Source organism: Lutra lutra, chromosome 7 (genome assembly GCF_902655055.1).
Source record: "Lutra lutra chromosome 7, mLutLut1.2, whole genome shotgun sequence".
Lineage (NCBI taxonomy): Eukaryota > Metazoa > Chordata > Mammalia > Carnivora > Mustelidae > Lutra > Lutra lutra.
The window spans coordinates 59,995,918-60,020,616 of record NC_062284.1 but is presented as its reverse complement, the minus strand read 5'-3'; the positions used below and the strand labels follow the sequence as shown (position 1 = coordinate 60,020,616).

The following is a 24,699-nucleotide window of genomic DNA, read 5'->3' as shown; positions in this document are numbered from 1 at the left end:
CTTCCTAGGAAGCCCAGATACCCACCTCTCTGCTTCCTGTACTCTGGAAAAAGGGTGGGGTGCCCCCTGGGAAAATGCTGGAGTCTTTGGGCCCTGGAGATGACTTCATCTCTGGCTGCAGGGGAAGTGCTGGGGAGGAGTTAATGCCCTCCCTCAGGGCCCGGGGTAGGTGAATTCCTGTTGTGTACCCTTGAGGCAGGGGCAAGGTTCCCTGTCCACTCATTGTGCCTCAGTTTCACTTTTTACATTAAGGGAAGGGTTCCTACCCCCTTCTTAGTCCCATTGCTGACTCAGATACCAGAGTCCCCTGCTGACTCACCCCATCCCCTGCACCCCCCACTCCTCCTCAGCTCTCTGGATCTCCCAGCCATGTGCCACCAGGCCCAACCCTGCTGAGCTGGTGCAACGTGACAGGCTGAGGGGGCTGGTGATACTTGAGGAGGAAAGAAGGGGGTCTGGGAGGGGGTGGCCAGCGGCAGACGGAGTGACAGACTGCAGACAGGAGCCTAGGAACCTAGCTTAGCGCGCCTCTGGGAAGAAGCCCTTTTGCCAGCCTGGGGCCTGCAAAGGGTGAGGCTCGGTAGGTGGAGGGGAAGTGAGGGGGGAGTGCCGATTGTGCGCCTGCCTGCTCCCTGCCGCAGCTCCTTCTCCTGTCAGCCTTGGGCTCCCAGCTCCCTAAGCGACAGCTTCTAATTCCGGCTGTCGGCTGTCGGGGCCTCAGTGCTCTGCAGCACACGCACAGCGGTTTTCTCCCCCCTCCCCCTTTCAGTTTTGCTATTTCTTTTCTGTTCAGAACGTACTGAGCCTACGGAAAAGTCAGAGCAAAGGCTCTGGGGCCTGAGACCTGCCACTATCCCATCCCACCACAGGCCTGGCCCGGCTGGGGGTACCAGTTGGAGCAAATGCACTGGCTGCTCCTTCCGGAACAGTGGCCAGCAGGGCGCTCTGGAACAGGCCAGGGCGAGGCCCTAACAGGGACCTGCTTCCGCTCCTCAGCTTCCCTGCAACTGTCTCCATCCACCCCAGCAGGAGGGACACAAATGAGGCAGAGTTGTCTCAGAGTAGCTCACAGAGGAGGGGCCCTGGTTCTTTAGGACCAAGCAGGCACCCATGCCATCTTCCCACTGCTTTTCTCCTCTCCCTGCACTGGGTCACCTCCAATTTGTTAGGCTGGCCTGCCACACACAGATTCCAGGGTTACCTCCTTCTCTGACTCTGGAAACAGAAGGAAAGGAAGAAAGCAATTTCCCTCATGCTGCAGAAAAGGGCAATCAATTCATGAAGGGAAGGAAAGCCTTTCTTCTGCTATCTGAGTAGAAGGAGAGCTTTCCTGAAACCCTCCTGGGGTTGGATAGTCTGTGCCCGCCCAGGGTGACACTCCAGGTGAGGCCCCCACGTCTGGGGGTGAGATGTGGCTTTCTACACTCTGAATAACCTAACCGTACAGCTCTTTCCCTGACACTCTCTAGCTTCATCTTGCCTAAAGCAGGCAGAGCTAGTACTCTGGGCTTCGTTTTGCTGAGACGAAGGCCTTGAAGCTGGGACTTAATTCTGAGGTCAAATGCCGTACCCTTTCTGTGGCACCATGAGAGAAAATTGGCAGAGCAGAGGGATTAGAGAATGCAAAAATGATAAAGGGGGTAGGTGCTTGACAGTATATACAGGCATACATCACATGCACTGCCCACCCCCCCCCCCCATAGAGGGAAGTGGGATACCCTGCTCCATGGCTGGGCCCAGGATGCTAGGTGGGCTTCCCTGAAGCCTAGGAGCTAGAGAAAGGCAAGAAGCCTGCAGCGCAGGGCCCTGTGTGCTCTTCGCCACTCACCTATCTGGGCCCACTGTCTCCTTCCCAAAGGTGAATCCTCTCCTTGCCCAGAACCTTTTCCCAGACAGCATCTTATCATGGCTCCGCCCAGCATCACGACAGCTTTATCATTCCCCTCATTTTATATCTTCCATAGGAAGGTACTTGGTAAAGCAGACCTCAGTACTGTCCCCTAGAGGTGTTTTTCTTGCTTCCATGTCTTTGCCTCAGGAACCCTCAGGAATGTCTTATTTCCTGGAAGCCAGATCCCCCCACATCCTTGAAGACCACCTCCAGATTGCCCCAGAGCCCCTCACACCCAGCTCTACCTTTTCCTCTAAGCAGAGGCTTGGTTTTGTTTGGATATAACAGGTGTAGCCAGCCCTCTGCTGATAGCCTCTACATTTTTATGCTGGTCTTGTCTTCCTGCTTGAGAGGGATGGTCTCTTCTATCCAGAACTGAGCTTCTGCTTCTGTATGTCCTACAGCTGGGGAACACAATGCCCAGCTCGGGAAAAGTCTCAGTAAATTCTGTTATGAGTTGATAACTGATTCACTTCTTTAGATTTCACAAATAATTCATTCTACCCCTATACACCTCCACCCCCCCCTACTATCCCCCTCTGAGGAGCCCTGACTCCCCTCAACACAGGCCTGAGCACCACCGCCCCCCACCTCAGGAGGGAGAGGGGATGCGGTAGTTTTTCCACTCCCCAGTGACGCTGGCTCTCTCCTTCCCTTCGAAAGGGGTCAGCTAGTAGTCAAAATCAGAGCCCGGTGGGCTGGGGGTGGTTTTGTGCTTGGGAGGGAGGCGAGGACCGTAGGGGAGCCTTGCGTAGGTCTCTCACATTTTTCCGGGGTGGCGGCCGGCCCCGAAGCGGCGGGGAGGCGGCGCGGGGGAGTCGTGAAAGCGGCAGCAGCACTCTCGAATCCCCAGGCGCCCGCCCTGGCCGCCGCGTCTCGGCTCCGCCCGCCTGTCAACCGCCGGGAACCTGCGCTCGGGCGCGTGGTCGGGGTTGGAGACGTCGGAGATTGGAGGGCGCAGTCTCCCCGCCACCCCCGCTCCGAACGAGCGTGTGCGGGAGGAACAATTGTGTGCGAGTGCGTGATTCGCTACACTTCGAGTGGCAGTTCTCAGCCAGAATAAGCGCCCCTCACCCCGCGCGCAGCGCAGGTACCCCCACACCGCCGCCAATTACTCGCGGTTCGCCTTTTGCCGCCGCCACCCAGCTCCATTATGGTCAGTTCTGCCCTAATGGGGTCCCATTTCCTTCCACCTGGACCGCTGGGAGGCAGTCCTCCGCCTTCCTCGACGGACGCGAGGTCCTAAGTTTGTAAGGCTCGGAGGGCACCGACTCCTGTAGGGGCGGAGGGCGGGGAGACGAGAAGAGACGACTGTGACTTTGGGATTGGCCTGGCCTGGTGCATGTGGCCCCCCAGCTAGCAGCCGCCGCCCGCGCCCCGCAACCGCCGCGGCAGCCCCAGGGGAGCGCGGAGGAGGAGCCGCTCCCCGACTTCGTGGCCCACGAAAGGGTGGGGGTCAGGGGCGGTCTCTCCCGCCGGGTGCGCTTCTGCCCTGAAGGCCCAGCCCGCTTCCAGGGCAGCCATTGCCATGGAGATCCCCGAGGCTATAAAGCCAGATAAGCAGGCAGGCGGCGACTTCCGCGCCGCTGAGCCCCCCAAGTAAGGAGCAAGCGCCCCGGTGTGGCCCGGCCCCCGCGAGCGGGGAGGAGGCGGAGGAGCGGCGCCAGCAGCTTGAGGAGCGGCGCGCCCCGCCAGGGCTGGAGGCAGGCGCTCACGGCGAACGCCACCGTCTCATCGGGGGAGCGGGGGCTGTCCCGGGTGAGGGTGAGTGGCGCGGCTCCAAGCCACAAGGGGCGGAGGGGCACCGGACAAGCGGAAAGCAGCGGGACAGACAGAAGGGGGCCGAGCTTTGGCTCCCGTAGTCTCGTGGCGGGCCAGTCGCGGAGCCCAGAGTAGCAAGCAACCTACACCTCCAGGCGGGAAGCCCAGGGAAGGAGCTGCGAGACGCCAGGCGTGCGGCCCAGGAGCGGCAGGGAAAAGGGATCCACTGGGGCACAAGAGTGGAAACGTCAGGACCCTCGGCTGCAGCCGCCCACGCGCTGAGGGAGCCACACCAGAGCACCAGTGGGGCCCAGAGCCCAGCGGGGCGCGGGAACAGGGGCGCCCCCGTGCGGAGCTGCCGGCCGCCTAGGAGCGGCGGCCCGGGCCATGCTCAAGCCCAAGGACCTGTGCCCCCGAGCGGGTACGCGCACCTTCCTGGAGGCCATGCAGGCGGGCAAAGTGCACCTGGCCCGCTTTGTACTGGATGCGCTGGACCGCAGCATCATCGACTGCCGCGCGGAGCAGGGCCGCACGCCGCTCATGGTGGCGGTGGGGCTGCCGGACCCCGCGCTGCGCTCCCGCTTCGTGCGGCTACTGCTGGAGCAGGGTGCGGCCGTGAACCTGCGGGACGAGCGCGGCCGCACAGCGCTCAGCCTGGCGTGCGAGCGCGGCCACCTGGACGCTGTGCAGCTGTTGGTGCAGTTCAGCGGCGACCCCGAAGCGGCCGACTCGGCGGGCAACAGCCCAGTGATGTGGGCGGCGGCGTGCGGCCACGGGGCGGTGCTCGAGTTCCTGGTGCGCTCTTTCCGCCGCCTCGGCCTGCGCCTCGACCGCACCAACCGAGCGGGTCTCACGGCGCTGCAGCTGGCAGCCGCTCGCGGCCACGGGACCTGCGTGCAAGCCCTCACCGGGCCCTGGGGCCGCGCAGCTGCCGCCGCCGCGGCCCGGGGCTCCAACTCCGACAGCCCCCCCGGCCGTCCGGCTCCCGCGCCCAGCCCGGAGCGCCGACGACCCAGCCCCCGCCGCTTACCTCGGCCTCTCCTGGCGCGCTTTGCGCGAGCTGCCGGCGGCCACGGTCATGGCGGCGAGGCTGGGTCAGGGGGCAAGGGCTCTGGCCGGCACCGCGCACAGGGCAGCGAGAGGCCCGAGCTGGGCCGGAGCATGAGCCTGGCGCTGGGTGCTGTAACCGAGGAGGAAGCGGCTCGGCTGCGGGCGGGAGCACTGATGGCCCGACCACACTCGCCCCAGTCTTCAGGGACCGGGCGGTGGCGTTCGCAGGAGGTGCTGGAGGGAGCGCCTCCGACCTTAGTGCAAGCCCCCATTGGCCTGAGCCCCCACCCGGAGGGCGGCCCCGGCTCTGGCCGTTTGGGTTTGCGCCGACGCTCCACAGCTCCAGACATCCCCAGCCTGGTCGGGGAGGCCTCAGGGCCCGAAAGCGGCGCGGAGTTAGAGGCCAACGCTCTGCCCCACTCGGTGCCTGGGCCTCAGCCTTGGCAGGGGGCCACGGAGGCCGTGGTGCTGCACGCTCAGCGGTAAACAGCGTCGAGGTTGAGCCCTGCTCCCCCTCCTCTTATGTCTCTTCTCTGCTGGGATTTCTTTTTTCCAGGTCCTTCACTTTCCTGGCAGTTTCCCTGGCCTGTGATCCCATAATCTGTCCCCACTGCCCAGACCAGACCCCTAATCCTCTCTCTGAAAAGAAGCCCTATTTTATTTATTTATTTATTTATTTATTTATTTATTTATTTGTGCTCGTCGGTATTCCCTGCCTAGGTCTCTCACCTTCCCTACAGCGTACCTTTCCTGTCCTAGAGGGGAGGAATAGAAGATGGATTCTGGAGGCTAGATAGCCTTTCAGCCAGGAAGATGGACCCCCTACCCTGAGCCCTAAGGCATGGTTCTGAGCCTTGCCGACTCCTGCTGGGTCACCTCCTCCTTACCCCTTTCCCACACCCTGGCAGCCAGGCAGCAGAAGAGCTTGACTTGTAGAACAAAGACCTAGCTTACCCCCGTTGCCTAGTGATGTGCCCCATAATGCCGCAGGCTACTGAAGTCTCCCTCCCTAGGTGTTGGAGACAGAAAGCAAGATCAGCCTTTGAGCCCTTCTGGACAGGAGGGCTGATGATGAAGGAATCTGGAGGTTAAGGTTTTCTGGGGGAAAAGCTCCTGCCTCCAGAAGATGAGATCATATTTAGGGGTGGGAGAAGCCCTGGTATTGAAGGCTAATTGTCCCCTGAAATAGCTTCTGGGTAATTTCAGTTCCCACCGGCAGACCCAGTTTTCACCTTCATGATGTGGGGTCATTGGACTACAGCAACGCCTGGCGAGCCCAGCTCCCAGCACTGAGCCCAGCTTCAGCTGGGCAGCATCTGAGTTGTACCTTTGAGGTCTCACCCCTCAGGGTCCAGCCTTGTTTCCTCTCACTCTTAGAGCCTGAAATGGAAAGGACTTGGCCCTTCCCCGCTCCCACCACTTCCCAGCTCCCCTGGCGGTGCACGTGGGTTCCCCCCCTAGGGTGGAATGGTTGCGAAGGCTTGGCTTAATTGTATTTCTTCCAATCCTCAAAGAACTCGTGTTTTGAGTCTTTGTATATGAAGCCGAAAGCAGCGGGTCTGATCCGAGGCTTAAGAACCTGACAATATCTCTTTAAATAGAAGCTCTGCGAGGGGGATAATTGACTGAAGTGTTTGCCACGTTAAACGGCGGCGCGCGGGAGTCTGGAAGCCCACACGAGCCGCAGGTCCGGGTTTAAATTACATCAAACTCCTGAGAAAGCTAGAAGGGGGCTGTTAAAGGGCTCCTGCTTCTCGCTGGGCCGTTAATGGAGGGCAGGGCGGATGATGGATCCTGGAGGTCGAGACAGGAACCCCTGCCTCTGCCGAGGCGCGTGGGACGCCGGCCCGGCCCAGCTTCATTACTGGGCAGATTAGTGAGTCAGAGGCAACCGTGGAGAGGTGGTTAAATGCCCTTTCCGGCGTGGTCCTTCCTCCTCCCCTCCCTCCCTGCCTTCCCCTTTGTGCAGGCCTGAGAGGCTGGCAGGGGTGGGGAGAGTTTTAGCGGGTCTGGAGAATGCGTGCCCCCAGGATCTTGCGGAAGCGCTAGCACAGGTATCTGTGCGTCCAGCCCGCGGGATCGTTGGCGCTTGGGGGCTCTCTTTGTGAACCCGGAAGGTTGAACGTGCAGCGCCTCACCCGTCTGAAGTGGGGTCCTTTCAAGACGTCGATCTATACGCCTTTGCAGAACGGAAGGTTTCTCACATGAACTCTAAGGAAACTGCCCGGAGCGAGAGTGATCTGTGCTGAGAAACTGGTCCCGGAGGTGAGCGGGCCTGGTGTAGATGTCAGACTGCTCCCCAATCATTCCACTTCCCTAAGGTCTGCAAGGCCGCGCCCTCTCCCCGCGCCCTGCGCTGGACGTGATCTCTGGTGCCCCCTGGTGGCAGCGCTGCGCTTTCCTCGCGGCGCCCGGGCTAGGAGTTTGGACTTCTGGTTTTGCTAGGGATCGTCGCAATGTACTTCTCTCTGTGTGTGCATTGACCCTCTTCCTCTAGTAGTATGTTAAATCCGGATACTTGAAGTCATTTCCCAGCAGTGAAGTGAGGGACAGTAAACACAAAAACTCGGATTTGGAATAGCAGGCGCCCAGACCTGTCTTCACTAAGGACCCCAAGATCTTCCAAGTTAAGGCTCCCAAGTTCAGAGAGCTTCTGCTCTGTTCTGAACAATAGGAATCTCCAACCCCTTGTTTATAATTTCTGAAGCTTGGGACCTGCACTGTTTTCTTCTGATGAGATTTGCTTTCATTTGGGGGTGTTTTGCCCTCCCCCTACTCGTTTCTTCCCACACAACTGCCTCTCCTCAGTACCACTGTCTGGGTGGTGGAACAATACAGATGCACTTGAAAAGCCAGAAGGAGAGGATCTGGGGTGGGATGGGGGATAATTGGACATCCCAAGTACAAACTACGTTTGTTTGTTTTTTTTCCCCTGATCCTGGCTTGCTCACTTATTCCCTGTCTGTGTTTAATTTTCACAGAGTTTTTTTTTTTTTTTTTTAAGATTTTATTTATCTATTTGACAGACAGAGACCACAAGTAGGCAGAGAGGCAGGCAGAGACAGAGAGACGGGGAAGCAGGCTCCCTGCTGAGCAGACAGCCCAATGCAGGGCTTGATCCCATGACCCTGGGACCATGACCCAAGCCCAAGGCAGAGGCTTTTACCCACTGAGCCACCCAGGTGCCACCTTCACGGAGTTTTTTAATGGTGTAAGGATCCAAGTATTTGGCTTCTTCAGAACACCATAAGGTCTGGGTTGAACATTAGGTAGGAGGTGCTCTCATCTTTCAAATGTCGCTGACCTGTGACTTTCTGGTTCATTGTCACCCTGGGGCCTTCCTTCCTTATTGAATAAACAACCATGAGGGCTCCTCTCCACCGAATTGCCAAGGGCTTGGTGGTTGAAAGCAATGTTCTTAAAAAACCCACAGTAGATCTTTCCTGTCTGCACTGAATTGTGTTTGAATGACTTGCTGTTCTTGCAGATTCTTACTGGGCCCAGCTCCGTGCAGAAGTTCTCTGTGTCCCTGCATTTTGCTCTCCTGCTCTTCCTACTCATTGTCAGCCCCAGAGCTTTGACGCTGGTGTCCTCTAGAGCTCACTCCATTTTAGAAGAGACTTTTCTAAATCGTTTTCTTTTCCCAACTCTTGTTGCTTTCATCATTGTGCAGAATTGCCCAGGCCACGGGATCTCGGTACCCTAACATCAAGCTCAGAACTAGTCTGTGTGGGAGGCTAAGTGACGTACACATATGCTTTTGGAATGACACTGCGTGGTGGAAGGACTATTAGAACTCAGAAGAATAGTGAATAAATCCAGTATTATTCAGTTGCAAGAACTGGCCTCTCTTTGCCTTGCCAACGGCTCCTGATTGGGGGCTCCCTTTGGGGCGGCAGAAGGGTGTGCTTGTTCCTGACAAGCTTCCATCTTCCATCAGCCTCCATCCCTGCCTGTCCCACTAGGCACTGCGGCTGCATCCTGGAGGCAGGACTGAGTTGGTGGGACTAGGACCCTCCGACCAGGGCAGCTGTCTGGGTGGGACTGCTGCGGAGAGCAGGAAAAGGTCGGCATGACTCCAGGATGCTGCCTGAGAGGTTTCCCTGAACCCTGGGCTGGGGGGGAGGGTAGTGGAGCGGAGGGGGCTGGGGGACGCAGGATGAGCTCTCAGGAAGGCAGTGCTGGAACCAGAGTCAGAGCTAGAAGTTGAAAGAGAATTCCAGCCACCTCCCCTACCTGCAGGACTAGCACCAAGGTCTCTTGATTTTCAGCCATTGCACTGCTCTTTAATAACCCCTCAGTTCTGAGAACCGAAACAGAGACTGCTTTCTCTCTGGAAGCAGCTCCAGGCCACTTCCTAGAGACAGCCTGGGGAGAGCAGCCTCTGACTTGCCCTAGAGTGAGAAGCGAAAGGCAGAAGGGAGGCACTGAGGCAGAAAGTGGTTATAGCCCTGGTGGGTGCCCCCCAGAACCCCTCTGGTACCAGCAAGCACTGCCCATGGCCCTGGGCCTTCCTGGCTGGGTTCTGGTCCCTTAGAAGGAGAGCTCTGTCTCTTTCTCAGCTCTTTCAGCCCCTAAGGCCTTTTACTTCCTGTTTCCCTCCTTATCTTCACGGGCCCACAGGCCACCAGGGAGTTGGGTTTTCTGTGGACTTGGAGTGGCTGCTGGGGAGCTTACATGGTGGGGAGGGGGCAACTAGACCCCCACTGCAGGTGTCCAGCTTGAAGACAGCCTGGCTCCATTCTCAGAGACAACAGCCCAGAGGTTTTTGAACACTCAGTTTAATTTAAAACAGGCACAAGTGCAAACAATTCACAAAAGTTTCTAGGGAAGATGCTTTTGTTTTTAAAACTCTGACCTTTAAAAAAGTCCTTGCAATTTTTTTTTTCCGGCCCCAAAGCAGGCCATTGGGGAGCAGAGGAATCTAAAAATATTATCTAGATAGGGTCCTGACACCTGGAGTTCTTCCCTGGATTCCCTGACTCACAATATCCCTGAAGGTGGAGAGGGAAGAGGGAGGAGGGAAGGAGCAAGGGCATATGGTTTGCACAAAGGGGGTACCCATTTTCTTGACAGGATGGGGCCCCGGGAGGTGGTTCACCTCCCCCCAGACCAAGATTTTGAAAAGAACAGGTCCTTGATGACCTGGTTATTGAGAGGAAGCTCATAGCCGAAACAAAGTGTGTTCCCTCACCATTCCTGTCTCAGCTCTTAGACTCCAGTGTAGAGGAGAAACTTGGAAATCTGCCAAGCCCCTAGGATGTATTAGACTCAATGCAAACCTCTCTGCTGGTCAGGTAGAAGCAAAGGACTTGGGAGGTGGGAAGCCAGGGCAGGAAAGCAGGTCCCTTTGGAGTAGAACTTAGTGGCAAAAAGATTGGAAAAACTTTTCGGAAGCTGGCTGTGGGTGACCTGAAGGGAGCCAAGCTGTCGGAGTGACCATCTGTCACTTACACACACACACACACACACACACGTGCACGTGATGTTCTCTCCATCCTGTAACGTGAGACCACGTTTACCACCAACTCCATTCTTTCTCTTTCACCCAGAGCAACGCTCAACCTCCTTCCCTGGCCTGTGAGCAGGCTGGTCACACTTTGGGGCAGGCTGTGCAGGGAGAGTGGATGTCAGTGCAGGTGAGTTGGGAAGCAGGTGCAGGTTGGACTGTACCTTCAGGAAGTCAGACACGAGGGAGGAAGACAGCTTCAGGCAGTAGAAACCTTCCCCGTGGCCCTCTCGAGACCCCAGGGTCTAGAGTTGGAGCGGAGAACAGCAGCTATCCTGGGGAAGACCAGCAGTCTGCCCTCTTGGGTAGCCCAGGATGCTTGTGTACAACTATCTTTAAAAAACTGCAGCAGCCTTTTCGGCTGGGTTGGCCATAGTGGCCAGGAGTGCTGGTCTCCACGTTTCTTAGAAATATCCCTGTGCAAATGACAAAGGGTCATCCTGTAGAAGGGGTCTCCGTCATCCCAAAGGCAACTGGGGACTCTCTTGGGAGAGAGAGAGACCGAGGGGCAGGTCCGGCCTGGCCCAGTGGGCGGAAGGGCAGGAGGGTGTGGGTGGGGTTTCACATTCAATCTTTGGAGAGAATACTGAGAGAATGAGGCAGGCGGGCCCTGCTGGTGGGCTGGCAGCCCAGTGTCCCCTGCCTGGGGGTATTGGTGGCAGGTGCACTCTGCAGGTAGGCTCAGCAGGTGGAGGTCTGCTTGCGGTAGAGCTGGATCAGGGGGACCAGGCACTCAGGCAGCCCCGTCTGCAGCAGGAAAGGGTGGTCCAGGAGCTCCTGAGCCGTGGCTCTCTCCTGGGGGTCCCGCACCAGCATCCGTTCCAGGAAGTCTCGAAGCACTGGGGAGACCTGTGGAGACAGGGCAGCACTGAGAGCAAGCTGCCGCATGCAGTCACTTTGGGGTGACTCGTCTGCCCATCCCCACCATCACTGGAAGGTCTTAAATTCTCTTGTTTCTTACTTCCTGGCAGCTCCAAGGCTCAGCAGTTTTCAGATTATCAGTTAGGTAAAGAAACTTGGCCTCAGTCCAGAAAAATGGCTAGTTCACCTCTAGGGGGTGCTGCTGAGCAGAGGAAGGAAAATGCCCCGCTCCTGGGGAGCCTGGCTGCAAATACACAGCCCATTCCCCACCCGGCTGCTGGAGGCTCTCAACCTTCAGGCTCTGTGGCTTTGTGGAAGGGGCATGGCATTGGTATTAGTGATCCAGTCCTGGGTCTATCCCTGATCTTCAACAAGTTGTGATTTTCTCTAGACGTCAGTTTTCTTATCTGTCCAATGGGCTAATGATAAAATGTGCTTGCCCTGTCTTTAGTGAAGATCAAAAAAGAGGCTAGGGATGAAGTGTCTTGAAAAATAGAAAAGAGCAAAGTGAGACCTAACAAGGAAGATTTCTTTAATGCTCTAAGCCTTGGAGTCTAAGTCAAGGGCTTATCTTGGTTCATTTTTAGCCAGTATCTCGGGATGAGGCTAAGTCTTGGGCTGTTGCGGAAGGCTACGTCCTCTGGGGAATTAGCCAACTGGAAATCTCCTGTATGTGTTGGTCCTGGGGCTGGCAGTGCAGGCTCCAAGGACCAGTGGTCTGGGAAGGTGTTTCCTGACTGTCCTCCCATCCAGTTGTGCAGGGGCCACAGGAGTATTTTATCATTTAGGGACTGGTTTTCAACCCTCTGCGACATTTCTCACTCTGGCCACCAGATGGCAGGGCCATTTTGCCGCCCTGTGCTGACCTGGCCACCAGCAGGGGGTGTCCACAGGTAAGGCCTGTGGGGTTTGAGTGGATTTGGCAGAAAAGGGTTAAATGCAATGTGCACTCGCACATGTTCACTGGTTTTAAGGGAAAACCTGTGGCTCAGTTGTGGCCAGGATGTGCACTGGTGGAGGACAAACCGATCTGCTGAACGAGACTGGGAACACTGTGCCATGGGATGGCTCCCCTGACAGAGGGAGTGGAGGGGCTCCTGCTCAGTTAGCTTCTCTAGAATTCCTCCCCAGGATATCAGGGATTCCTGGCAACCTTGCTTTCCCTTCTCTCAGCCTCCTGTCAATTGACTGCAGGTGGAAACTTGTTTGAGGGGCCACAGGAGTTTGCCACAGGCTTTGTGTGGAGAAGGCAGAGCCTTTTCTGGGAGCCTCTGGCTTCCATGGAAGGGAGAGGGTGGGCCAAGGAACCCAGGCTCTGGTCCCCTCAGCCTCAGGAAGAATGGGGTCAGCAGGGTCCACCCTGAGCACTGACTGACCTTGTGGGAGTTTTTCAGCCTGGGTGGGGGGCTGTCCCGGAGCCTCTTCATGGCCTGCACTGGGGAGTCACTGAAGTACGGTGGCTCGCCGTCCACCATTTCAATCACCATGATGCCCAGGGACCAGATGTCCACCTGTAGGAAGAGAATGTCCTGGATGGTGCCGGCCAAAGTAGGGCTCCTGGGTAGCAGTGTGTTGCACAGGGATGGGAGCAGCTGGCCTCCTTCCTGGCCACCTGCCCTGTGACCAGTTACTTCCTGCACGAGTGCCCACTGACTAGAGGGACAGAGCTGTCAGCCATTCTCGAAGACTGGCCATCAGACGTGAGGAAGCCTGGTCATACCCCACCTTGCCCACGAGCTGCAGGAGGGAACAGTTTGTGGCAGCAAAGTCACAGGTGAGGGCAGACCCATTCATGAGCTGGTAGGGGGCATTGGGAAGTGGGGTAGGGTATGGACTAAGTGGGAATCTGAAAACCAGGGCTATTTGGGGGAGGGATGTCTCTGCAGGGACCACAGGAGCTGTTTGTTCCCAACTGGAACTTCTGGGAGGACGGGGGTATGGAGGGACTGCTCACCTCAGTCGCATACAGAGACCTGGAGATCACCTCAGGAGCCATCCAGTAGGGGGTTCCTACCAGGGACTTCCTCTTCGGCACATCTTTGCTGATCTGAGCACAGAAGCCAAAGTCCGAGAGTTTCACCTGTATTTGAGATGGGGCGGGGCGCGGAGGACAGGGAGTGGTGAACTAGGAGCAGGAGCTGAGTAGGCTCCAAGCACAGACACAGGGGGCAGGGCACGCCAGGCTGGGGAGGGCCCTACCCTGCCATCGAGGGTCAGAAGGATGGAGTCACTTTTGATGTCCCGGTGGATGACACCCTGGGCATGCAGGTAAGCCAGAGCCTGCAGCACGGCCTCACACACAGTGGCGATCTGCTCCTCGTTCAGCCTGGACAGGGAAGGCCAGGCCACAGACAGAAGAAGACATGAGCTTTGGCAGAGCTGCAGGGCTGGGCAGATCGGGTGCCCCTGGGCCCACGCCCCATAGCTCCTGGGCAATACACACGGGGATCCAGTCAGGCCAGAGCCTTGGTGGAAATGGGCCTGGACCGAGGCTGGAGACCCCCACCCCACTCCCCTGAACCCTCCTGGGTCTGTTAACCTGAACGGACAGGGGGTGCTCATGGTGATGTGACAGGCACCCTGAGTTTTCCTGGCCTGAGGCTGCTCAATCCCCCTACTGGGACAATGATGGGAGCAGCCAGTGCTCAGAGCCCAGCCCCTGCCCCAGCTGCTCACCTGACTTGGGAGACGATGTCCGTGAGGGCCCCGCCCTGCAGGAACTCCATAAGCACCCACAGCTCCTCACCCACCAGGTAGCTCTTATACATCTCCACCACGTTGAGGTGCTGGTAGTCTCGCATGATCACCACCTGGGGAGCAGAATGGGGAGGGAGGGTGCCTGAGTGCTGGGCCCCGTCCCCATGGCTCCACTCCCGGACAGTCATCCTCAGTGCCGGACCCTGTCCCGCCATCTCCTCCCACCTCATTAAAGAGCAGCTCCCTGCGCTGCTGCTTCCTGAGGTCCATCATCTTGACAGCCACCTGGCGGCCCGAGTGCTTCTCCCGGGCCAGGCAGACAATGCCCGTGGAGCCCTCGCCGATCTTCACGTAGCTGTCCAGCAGCATCCGGGGGTCACCCTGGTCCACCACCATCCTGAGTGCAGCCTTGAACTGCTCATGTGTCACAACACCTGTGTCCTCACCAGCCAGGGCGCCCTTGGCCGCTGCAGGGTCCTGGGGCAGGTACAGATTGCTGGTGCTGATCTGGGCTTGCCTGGTGCGTGGGGAGCCCGCGGGGGAAGACCGGCCTGGGGTGGGGCCGGCGGCGGGGGCTGTGCGGAGGGACTTCTGGGGGCTGCTGGTGTCCGAGGTGGTCAGAGGGCTGAAGGTCCCCATGGGTGGGTCCGAGGGCAAGGACTGGGCCTTGGCCACCAGGCTCGGTGGGGGGTCTTTCTGCAGTGGTGGTGGTGGTCGGAAGGAGGAGTTAGGCTGCAGGGAAGGAAAGAGGAACAGAGAAGGGTTTGGCTGTGGGAGCATTTGGAGTGACCTTCCCAGAAGCAGGGGGTGACCTCTGGACAGGGGCGTGTCTGGCAGGGCATTGGACCAAATAAGGGAGGTGCCATGGGCAAGGATATTCAAAGGGATCCGCCAAAGTTCATGCTCAGGAGCTCAGTCCCCAGGTTCCCAGGTGAGCAGTCCAAACATCGGCTCTTTATATCCGCTCCGCCTCGCCTGGGAAGCCAAAGAGAGCAGTCCCTGGGGTGTCCTCTGCTGGGTATTTCTTCCTGGGTAATTGACAGCCAGACCCCAGGGAGGCCACCAAGAGGCCGTCTTCCCTCTGTACTGCTGGGCTGTGTGGGGAATCTGGGTCAGAAACATTCTGCATTCCTGGGGCGCTCCCACCCAAGGGCCCACGTGGGCGGAAGAGGCCCTGGGCAGTGGCAGGGTGGCAGGGGGTCGGTGGGCAGCGCTGCAGCTGGGACTGCTCCCCAGCCCAGGGCAGGGAAGCCACAGCAAGGGGTCTGCTAGCCCCACTCGTGCCTGACAGCAGGAGCCTGCACGCCTGTCCTGAGAGTATGTCCCCAACAGAGGACCACAGAGCTGTGTTACCCTCTGGGGATTCATAGGTATGTCTCCCGGGGTTGGGAACTGGTGCCAGAGAGATCTGGAATTAGGAGGCCAGGGGTAGGGAGGTTTCCTAGAGGCCCCCAGAGCAGCCTCTGTCCCAAACATGACTCCTGGCTGATGACTGCCCGGCCCCCAAGGAAGGGAAGGAGGCACGCCCCCCACCCCCCCAATCCTTATGGCCTCTGGCAGGGAGGGAGGGAGGGAACATGGAACTGAGTGGCAGACTGGGCCTCAGTAAGCCCAAGGCCCAGCCCTGAAGCCTCTGAGGCTCCTCGCCTTTCAGGGCCCAAGCCCTCCAGCCCAAGCCCTCCAGCCAGCCTGGCAGGAAAGGGTTCCCTCCTTGGGTTCTCTCCAAGGAGCTGGCGAAGTGCAACGTGATTCTTCCCAGGGATTATATGATTTTAGAAGGGGCACCTGGAAAGGGCCCTAAGTAACCTAACAAGGGACACTTGAGGGGCTGCAGAGAACTTTCCAGAACATCTCAGAACCCATCATATGGCAGTGGTCTAATTGCCCTCTGGGTCCTGGCCCAGATCCCCAGAACTGCAGCAACCTCCAAGAAATCTCCCTAAGCGCTCAGCTTGGGCCGAGGGACCCCAAGTCTGGGCCTTGGATCCCACCAAGCTCAGCAGAGCCTTGTCAACCTCTTCTGCACCTTCTCCCCGGGCTTCAGGGTGCACCCCCTTACCCAGTGCCTGATCTTGCCTAGAGGGGAGCATGTACACAAATGCCCTTGCCAGCAGCAAGCCGAGCTGTGGCAGTCTGCCACCCCCGCCCCACCTGCACACCCCAAAATGTGCACCAGCCTCTGGCAGGCTATGCCTGGCTCGGGCTCAGCCTTCACAGCCAAGGAGCCAGGAGAGCCTTGCAGCACTGCTGCACAACTCCATCCTGCCCAGTGAGCACCTCTGGGGGGTAAAGAGACCCTCCCATGTCTTTGCCAGGCCCGACCCTCATCCATGTTTCCCCACTCTGTATAGTGGAGCAGTGGGACCTCTGGACTTGGGGTCATGACCTAGACTCCAGTATGGCTCCTGCTCTGACCAGCCGTGACTCTCAGGCAACTCACCCTCTCTGAGCCCACCTTGTCTGTCAGGGCACGGTGATCTGGGGAGCTGGAGAGAATGCAGAATCCTGCTCCACTAAGTCCTTAGAGCAGTGACTCTGCATTTTAATGAGGCCCCTGGGCTCTGATCCCAGAGGATTGTGGACCACCATGGGAGCAGCTTTGGACAAATGGGCTCTGTGATTCCTCGGCCTCATGGAGGCTGTGGCGGGGCTGGGACTGGGGGTGCGGGGAGCATGGTCACGTCTGAGGCTGGGAGGCCATGTCCTGGGAGCAGAGGTTTCACAGGACAGCACCCTACACAGCTCACTTGGTCACACAGTCACTGAGGCAGCCCCCAAGGCCCAGTAAAAAGGTTGCCTGCTGGCCTGCAAGGTGCGGCTCACAGAAAACATGCTCTCTGAGCATCTGTTTCGGACTGGATAGAATGTGGGGGCCCAGAAGCATCCAGAGCTGCTCTTGAGGTTGCTCTCATCACCCTTGATCTGTCTCTACTTGGATGTTGAAGGCAGGCTGTAAAATAATTCCCTTCACCTGCTGGCCTCTTGGCCCCCTACACAGGCCAGCTCTGTTCTCTGGTTGAGTTGGCTTGGGCGGCGGGGTAGGGGAGGTGAAGATAGGCCCTGAGATGGACCAAGGAGGGGATTTGCTCCCCCTCCGCTGTCAAGGCCCCTATGGAGACACTGTTGCAGGTGTCTGCTGAACTCAGGGGCCAAGGGTGCAGCAGGTGGGTGGCTGGCTGGCTGGAAGCGGCAAAGAGCAGGGATCCAGCCGAGGGCCCATCCCCAATGTGGCCTGGGACGTGGGCTGCAGGGTAGTCGGGCTGGGCTCCGGTCTTTACTTCCCCAAGCTCTGGACCCGAGCATCCCTTTGTTACCCTCTACAAGAAGGGAGCTTTGACTTAATGTCACCACAAGAAAAGTCCTGAGGAAACCTCTTAAGCCATACCAAGGGAAAGGGGGACAAGAGATGGAGTTAGTTGTTACAGGCTCTGGAGTTCGTTTTGTGACTGAGACATCTTCTTGGGTGGGAAGCCACCAGAAGGGGCGTGCATGCGGTTACAATGATGCCATCTTTCCTGCCTGGGCCATGGCAACAGGGCCAGGCTCTCCAGCCATGGCTTGGGGGGCTATAATCTAAGTGCCTTGGAGGCAAAGGTCATGTCCTTAATATTTTAAAAATAATAAAGCCATTTATTGAGGGTGTCCCACTTCGACAAGGCCCTTAAATGCATTATGTCATTTAATTCTCATAACCTCTGTGTTGTTTTATCTTTGCACGGGTGCTATTATTACCTGTATCTGTCGATAAGGAAATGGGCTCAGAGAGGTTAAGTAACTTGCCCAGAGGCACTAAATGGTAAGATCAAGGTTGACTTCAGTCCTGGTCAGCCTGACCCTTCATCCCTCAGCTGTGGTCCTAATGGATGTCCTTGACGTATAACAGAGTACAGGGTACACAGCAGGTGTTTAACCAAGATGTGCTGATTTTGTTGGGGTCTTTTGACTTAGCCTTTTTGCCTAAGAGGAACCACTTCTAAATCCCCCCAGTTCCTGTCTTAACGCTTTGGCCTCCCTGCCCCCAGTCAGGCCTCAAGGTCTTTTGCTTTTAGTCAAAGTGAGTAACTGCGGGTCACGCTTCCTGGGGCCAAGTACGAAAGCCCTAGAGCCGCACACCCTTCTGTAGCCTCTCCTGGCCTGAGGTGGCAATTGGTGGCTTGACCTCCCAGGGCACCAGTGTCCAACCAGGTGCTGAGGGTCCTGAAGCAAGCCCTGGGGTGCACGGAGGGGCAGAAGGCTGGCTGCTGGTTTGGTCTGGTGGTTCCTGGGGCTGTGGGAGTAGGCTAGGAAGCTGGACGCAGTGGTTCTCAACTGGGGCTGATTTTATTCCCTACCAAGGGACATCTGGCAATGTCTGAGGGCGATTTCCGGTTGTCCCAGCTGAGAAATACTATCTGCGACTAGTGGGTAGAAGCCAGAGATGCTATTACATATCCTACAATGCACAGGACAGCCCCTAGGACAAAGGATTATTTGACCCAAATGTCACTGGGGCAGGGGGTGAGAAGCGCTGGCCCAGATCAGCGGAGAGGAAGTCTCTCTCCTGGCTTTTAGAGGCCTGGCTCGAAAGTATTTCTCTAGAAATGTATGCTCCAGGTGCCGGGAAGGAAACCATCGCCCTGGGTTGGGAATGGTGGTGTCTCCAAGCCCTAGATGATGACCCCCTGTTTCCACTGCACACCCTGCTGCAGTGGCCTATGGTAGATCCTTGGTAAAATGAAGGATGGACAGGCCTACTGAGGCTGGCTGGACAGCCTGTTCCCTGCTGTGGGGTATTGGCAGGAGCTCAGAAACGTGGAGGTCACGCCCAGCCCAGTGTTGACAACCCCTTTTTCCAAATCCCCAAAGCCCCCCCACAGGATTCCCAAGAGGCCAGCGAGCGATCAAGTTCCAGTTCTCACCTCCTGGGCACTTGTTTGGCCCTCCACCCCCCCACTCCATGGGGGAGCCTAGCCCGCGTCCTTCATCCCAGTAACGGTACAAAGCCCAGAACCTTCCCTGGGTGCCTTGGGCTGGCAGTGACTTAGAAAGGTTGAGGGTCCAGGCCACTCCCCAAACTCTCCACCCAAGTCCTGGCTGGAGCACACTCAGATAGCACCACCGCTGGGGAGGCGCCAGGCTTGCTCTGAAGCTCTGTCACTCGTGTCACTGTCACCTATTGTTTCTTAGGTCTGACTTCCCAACCTCGTGCTGCAGCATAAGGTCATTTCTGCCTGTTCCTCATGGAGGAGGTGCAGATGCCATGATCAGAAAGCCTTGGGGAGCAAGAGCCCGGAGGGCCCTCTCACTGCTGCCTTCCCTGACTGCACCCCTGAGGCTTCCCCAACCCTCTCTGAGCCCACCTTCTCGTTGGCCAAATGGGAAAGGATGGTGCTATCACCACAGACAGGACATCACAGGGCATGGAAGAAACAAGTGCAGTCTCCTCTGCCTGCCAAGAAATGTCCCTTCACTGTTTCCTATTTCACAAGAAAAATCTGTGCATTCCAGGCTGTGGCACGTGCCAAAAGTTGGCTTTCCTGCTGCTCCCGGGCCTAGGCCAACTCAACCCCCCAGCTTTTCACAGAGCACACGAACCCCAAAACAAATCATTACAGAAACGGTAAACGAAACAACCTCTCCAGAAAAGGGGAGGGGGATGCCTGGGTGGCTCAGCCTGTTAAGCGTCGGACTCTTAGTTTTCCATTTAGGTCATCATCTCAGCGTTGTGGGACTGAGCCCCACATCAGGCTCTGAGCTCAGCAAGGAGTCTGCTCAAATTTCTCTCTCCCTCCACCCCTCCCTGCACTTGTCCTCTCTCTCTCAAATAAATAAGTAAATCTTAAAAAAAAAAAAAAAAAAAAGTGGGGGCAGGGGAGGAAGGGAAGAATCCTCCTCACCAGAGAAGGGGTTCACATGAACATCTGTGACTCCTGAGGGAGAAGCAGTTCAGGGAACCTCTGGTCGCCCTCAGGAGGGCACTGGGGCAAGCGAGGGGTGGAGACGGAAAGAAGCTCTGAGGAGAGGGAGGCCAAGACCCTGCCGCCAACCAGTGTTGGAGCACCCGTCTCTGCCACGGCCTGGCTGGGGGTATCTGGGCTTATCATTAAAGGTGATTGCCTCCCACTGTGATCTACGCAGACACACAGTAGGGGGCAGGAATGTAAATTGGGGTGTACTGAAAGTCCCTCGGAGGCCCCCCAGAAAATGAGCGGGCCTGCAACCTCTTGACTCGCCAGGGCTAAGCGCCTGGAAGACCAGAGCTCAGCTGGTTCAGGGAAGACTCCTCAGCTGAGGCTCTTGGTCACTCTGTTCTCTTTCGCTCTCCCTAGCCTGACCCTGTAAATGGGGACGGCTGGGCTCCCAGGCCCTGCTGAGGGCGGCCCCAGCCCCACCTACCTTGTTCTGGGAGGGAGGGCCCGGCTTGCTGCTGCTCGCAGTGGCCATGGCCGTGGCAGGAGTAGACAGGAACATGCTTCTGAACAGCCTGCGCTTCAGGCTGCTCTCCTGGGTCTTGGGGCTGGGGCTGCCCTCCCCGCCTGGCCTGCCTGCGGCCGAGCCCACCAGGCAGGACTGTGGCCGGGCCTCCTCGGAACCATGCCTGGCAGCCTTGGTCCTGCGCCTGCTGGCGGCTGCGGGGGGCGAGGCGCTGGGTGGCGAGTTCTGTAGGCAGGCCCCCAGCTGCAGACAGCGCTGTGTGGCGCCCTGGAACTCTGCAGGGCCTAACGACTGGGCCTTGGTGGCCAGCCCATTGGGGAGGACCCTTGGGCTCTGTGGCTCTGGCCACGGCATCGGCCTGCGGCCTGCTGGTGTGTCCCCGTTGCAGCTGAGGTAGAGGCCATGGGGGTCTGTGCGCTCAGACTGGGGGCTCTGCAGGTACATGTCTGGGTCCGTGGCCCAGTGCTCGTCCCCCAGCAGCCCCAGGGACTGTGCCCGCCGCCGGCTGGTGGGGCTGCGGCCACGCAGGGTGTTGGAGCTGATGACCGACAGCTTCTGGATGTCGTTGAGCAGCCCTGAGATGTAGCCATCCGTGGGCACCGAGCTGCCCCGCACCACAGTCTGTGGGGGAGGGAGAAGAGCATGAGCCAGAGGCCTGTTCATAGTAGGAAGCCTCCATGGGGTGGGGTGGGGGGGCTTCTTGGGGAAGGACCCCTAAGGACCTCCCTTCCTGTGTCATCCATCTGTTCCTTAACTTTTCAGCTACTCGTCAGGACCATGGCAGGTCAGACCCTTGCAGGGGCGGCGGGGCAAGGGGAGGGGCAGAAGAGGGGACAGACCCTTGTGGGGCGGTGGGGTGGGGGGGCGGGGACGGAGGCAGAGATCCAAGGAGAAAGCCTATTGTCATGGGGCTCGCAGTCCAACAGCACAGACAGCGGGTAAACCCCTGAAATGGAGGGGGCAGCTGAGCTTGGGGAGCTGAGGGGGCGGGGTGGGGGAGTCCCTCCTGCCTCGGGGGGCCTGCTGTCATTCTCTAACTCTATCTGCGGCTTTATGGGAGATGTACGGAGCTCCCAGAGGAGGCAGCAACCAGGGCAGGGCTCTCTTCCACATACACTGACAGGCCCCTGACTCCAACTCCTCTTGCCCTTCTTGACCCACACACCAAAATCCCCCTAGTCTGGGAGTCCCAGCCCCAGCTGTGGGTCCGAATATTGCACAGGACACACTTAATGCTAAAAGATTATGTGTTGTTACCTGAAATTCAAATTTTGCTGGGCATCCTGTAATTTGATTTGCTAAATCTGGCAACACTCTCAGCCTACAGAGAGGGGCGCCCCAGGCTCCTTCTCCCTGGAAATGGAGTCCTCGCCCCAGGTGAGGCTCATGGGGGGGGTGGGGATATGAAAACAGCCGATTGATAGCTGGTGATGAGGTGGTCCCTCCAGGGCCTCTGTGGTCTGGCCAGGCATGGGCTTCTGCGGAGTGGGAAAGGCTAACCTCAGCAGCCCCCGACCTCCCGCCCCTGCCCACCTTACCTTCATGGGCTGGAGCTGTACCCGCGTAATGCGAGAAGGGTCCACCACAGGCTTGGGCCGTCTCAGGGTGTCCAGGATGTTCTGCCATTGTGGCGGGAGGCCCACAAACTTGCCTTCTTTGGGGTCGAAGGAGGTGTGGACGCGGTGCTGGAAGTTCTGTGGGGCTGAGATCTCAGGGCGTTTCTTCTTTTTCTTCCGGAACATTGTGCCTGCGTGGGGAGGGTCGGGCTGAGCTCTAGGGAGGGGCCTCATGGCTGCCTGGTCCCCAGGAAGCATAGTTGGCTGCAGTGGGTGCTGGGGTCCCCCCACCCCCACCCCACTCAGGGCTCCCTCCCGCCAGCCCAGGGCTTCCCCTCACCTCTCGTCCCTACTGCTTCAGGGATATGGCTAGCTCCCAGCGAAGCAGTCCCAGAAACAACAAAAGTGCCAGAAATAAGCCAACACAGACTATAAACAAGGAAAAGAGGTGTCTGTCTTCTTGTCTGTGCCAAGTCTCCTGCCGAGCAGGCAGACTCTGGGGGTGTGTTTTTATAAGCTCCAAAGCCCATTACAAATATCATTCCACTGTCGAATAATTTAAAAAGGGGAAAGAGGGAAGCAAGCAGGCAAATTCCTTTTATGAGGCAAGTACGACTTTCACTCTTAAACCAGGTAAGAATAGGGCAAGAAAATGAAAATTTGAACCAATACCACGTATGAACAAAAGTTAAGGTCCGAAACAAAATGAATAAACTGAATCCAACAGCATGTTACAGTTTTTTTTTTTGTTGTTGTTGTTGTTGTTTAACTCTGATTAGTCCTGTGATGGTCCAATGACAGAAAACCTATTTATGTGATAAGCAACATTCATAAAAAGCCAACATGTTATCCAGCCTGGGGCCACGTATCATAGGAGCAGGAACCCCCAAAAGGGCCCTCTTGGTCACCAAGTGCTTGGCCCTAATTCCAGCAGGGTCCTGAGTCAAGGGCACATCTGGTGTGGGTGAGGACAGCTGTCTAGGGGTAAGTCTCCCCAGGGAAGAAAGCGCCTCTCCACTTTGGGCCCTTTTCCCTGGAGTCTTAGAACTCCGGGCAAAATATCACTTGCAGCCAAACCTCTGTCCCTTGCTGATCTGGGCTTTGCCTAAGGCTCTCTGAGCAATGTCGACAGGGACGTGGGCATGCAGATGTGAGACGGGAAGACTGCAAACCCAGGGTGAAGTGAGGACTCCGGCTTACCTTCCGGGAGTCCTGAGCCAAGACCACATGTGGATGGAAGACTCACTTGAATGCTTCTGTCTCCGAAGGAGCTCAAAGCAGCTCAATGGGGTTTGTTTGTTTTTAATTTTTTTTTCCTTATCGTGGAAAATACACTCAGTGGGCTCTACTGTCCCTTAGAAAGGTCACTTCTAGGTTTTAAGAAGCAGACATATTTGTTTCTTGAATTGCATGCTTGCCTCATTCATCTGTCCCACAGCTTTGCCACGAGGAATTCAGCACCTGGGAGTCAATGTGAATCCACATCCGGAGTCTTGGGAGTGTCAGCCTCTTTGGTGGCCTTGACACTGGGCGTCTACCAAATGCTCCCTATAGGCAAACCCACGTGTGCAGGAGCCCCACAGAGAGAGCCCTTAGGAATGAAATACACCTGCTGAGCTGCAGGCGATTGAGGGGAGTCTTCCACTAACTTGGGGAGGCTCTGAGCAAGCTCCTTAAACGATTTGTGCCTCAGGGCTCTTCACTTATAAAACAGGGTTAGTAAAGGCTGTCTCACAAAGCTTCGGGAGGCTTCAGTGGGCAGACCCCCAACGAACGGGGGCTGATTCTCTTTTCGTTGCCTCTCTGTGCACCTCAGGGCCCTGCAGCTACGGGATGGGAACAGATCCAAATCCAAGAGAGATGTCCAATGCCTTTCCTTGCAGATTCGCTGGTCAAGGGACCATACCTCATTTGGGGGACCTGGGAGCCTCACTGCCTCTCCATTGTGTAGACACTTTGTGGTTTGGTAAAATACCCTCCTCCCTCTCAGCCTTTGGCTCCCAGAGTCCTCATTCTGCAGTCCTGTGCTCATGGCCTCACAGATAGACCCTCTGTCCCTAAATTAGCTTCACTGATGGCTTCACCGCCGCCGCCCACCCCCCCAGCCTCTTTGTGAACTCAAACTCTTTTGCAGGTGTGGGGACATACCTGCAAGCTAAAGAAGAGTGGGCTAATACTTTTAGCCCCAAACATCCTCTTCCCAACTCCCCCAGCCCCACCTGAGTGCCCAGCTTTTTCTGCAGGAATGCATAGAGACAGCATCATTAGCAAATGGTAAATAGCTCTGGGATCCCCCTCCTGAGAACCGGTTTTTCCCAAGAGGCAGTAGGAGAAGTCTGAGGAAAAAGGACACTGCAGAGTCATAGGACCCAAGGTTGTGGTAGTGAGGGTGGGGAGCTGCTGGAAGCAATGACCAGAGCTCAAGCTTTGGAGGAGGGGGGAGTAGAGCCAGTTACTTTGCTAACGGAAATCCCCACCTCAAGAGAGGCTGCTAAGACTCACCCAGAATGTGGTGAGGCTAATACTGCCTGGGACAACACGATTGTGTACACAGAAAATCGTGAAAGATCTACATACAAACTGCTGGAATTAGATAAGTGAATTTAGACGGTCCCTGATTCAAGGTCAATATAAAGAAAAAAATCAGTTTTATTTCTTCATACCAACAGCAAACAAATATATACATATATATATTTTTTAAAGATTCTGTGGTACAATGGGGAATAGATTCTTAGTCTCAGTTTCCTGTTCCTGGCATACAACTCCTAACACCCTTGCAATCCCAGATGGAAAGAATGCTCCAACTTTTGGCCCTGCCCCACCTCTGGGGAGGGAGTGGGGCTGATGATTGGGTTAATTGTCAGTGGCCAATGATTTAATCAATCGTGCCTATGTAATGAAGCCTCCATAGAATAACCCCTCAATGACAGGATTCTGGGAGCTTCTGGGTTGGTGCACAC

General features: G+C 57.1%; 2 protein-coding genes across 4 annotated transcripts in view; one reads left to right on the top strand and one right to left on the bottom strand.

The window, feature by feature from the left end:
• The first annotated feature begins 3,578 nt into the window (after nucleotides 1-3,578).
• ANKRD63 (ankyrin repeat domain 63) lies at nucleotides 3,579-5,324 on the top strand. The gene has a single exon (XM_047738454.1). The coding sequence runs from the start codon at nucleotides 4,040-4,042 to the stop codon at nucleotides 5,186-5,188; it is 1,149 nt and encodes a 382-aa protein (XP_047594410.1). The 5' UTR covers nucleotides 3,579-4,039; the 3' UTR covers nucleotides 5,189-5,324.
• Nucleotides 5,325-9,467: 4,143 nt separating this feature from the next.
• PAK6 (p21 (RAC1) activated kinase 6) overlaps nucleotides 9,468-24,699 on the bottom strand; it is a 36,063-nt gene continuing 20,831 nt past the window's right edge. For all 3 annotated transcript variants that reach the window (XM_047738911.1, XM_047738912.1, XM_047738913.1), the window contains 8 exons: nucleotides 21,722-21,930; nucleotides 20,145-20,804; nucleotides 13,995-14,501; nucleotides 13,749-13,882; nucleotides 13,272-13,398; nucleotides 13,027-13,152; nucleotides 12,449-12,583; nucleotides 9,468-11,060 (listed from right to left, as the gene is read on the bottom strand). In XM_047738911.1, coding sequence (XP_047594867.1) covers nucleotides 10,893-11,060; nucleotides 12,449-12,583; nucleotides 13,027-13,152; nucleotides 13,272-13,398; nucleotides 13,749-13,882; nucleotides 13,995-14,501; nucleotides 20,145-20,804; nucleotides 21,722-21,925 — 2,061 coding nt within the window. In that variant the 5' untranslated portion in view covers nucleotides 21,926-21,930 and the 3' untranslated portion in view covers nucleotides 9,468-10,892. The remainder of the gene's footprint in view (nucleotides 11,061-12,448; nucleotides 12,584-13,026; nucleotides 13,153-13,271; nucleotides 13,399-13,748; nucleotides 13,883-13,994; nucleotides 14,502-20,144; nucleotides 20,805-21,721; nucleotides 21,931-24,699) is intronic.

Coding starts and splice junctions, on each gene's coding strand:
- ANKRD63 (XM_047738454.1), top strand. CDS start 4,040: ATGCTCAAGCCCAAGGACCTGTGCCCCCGAGCGGGTACGCGCACCTTC.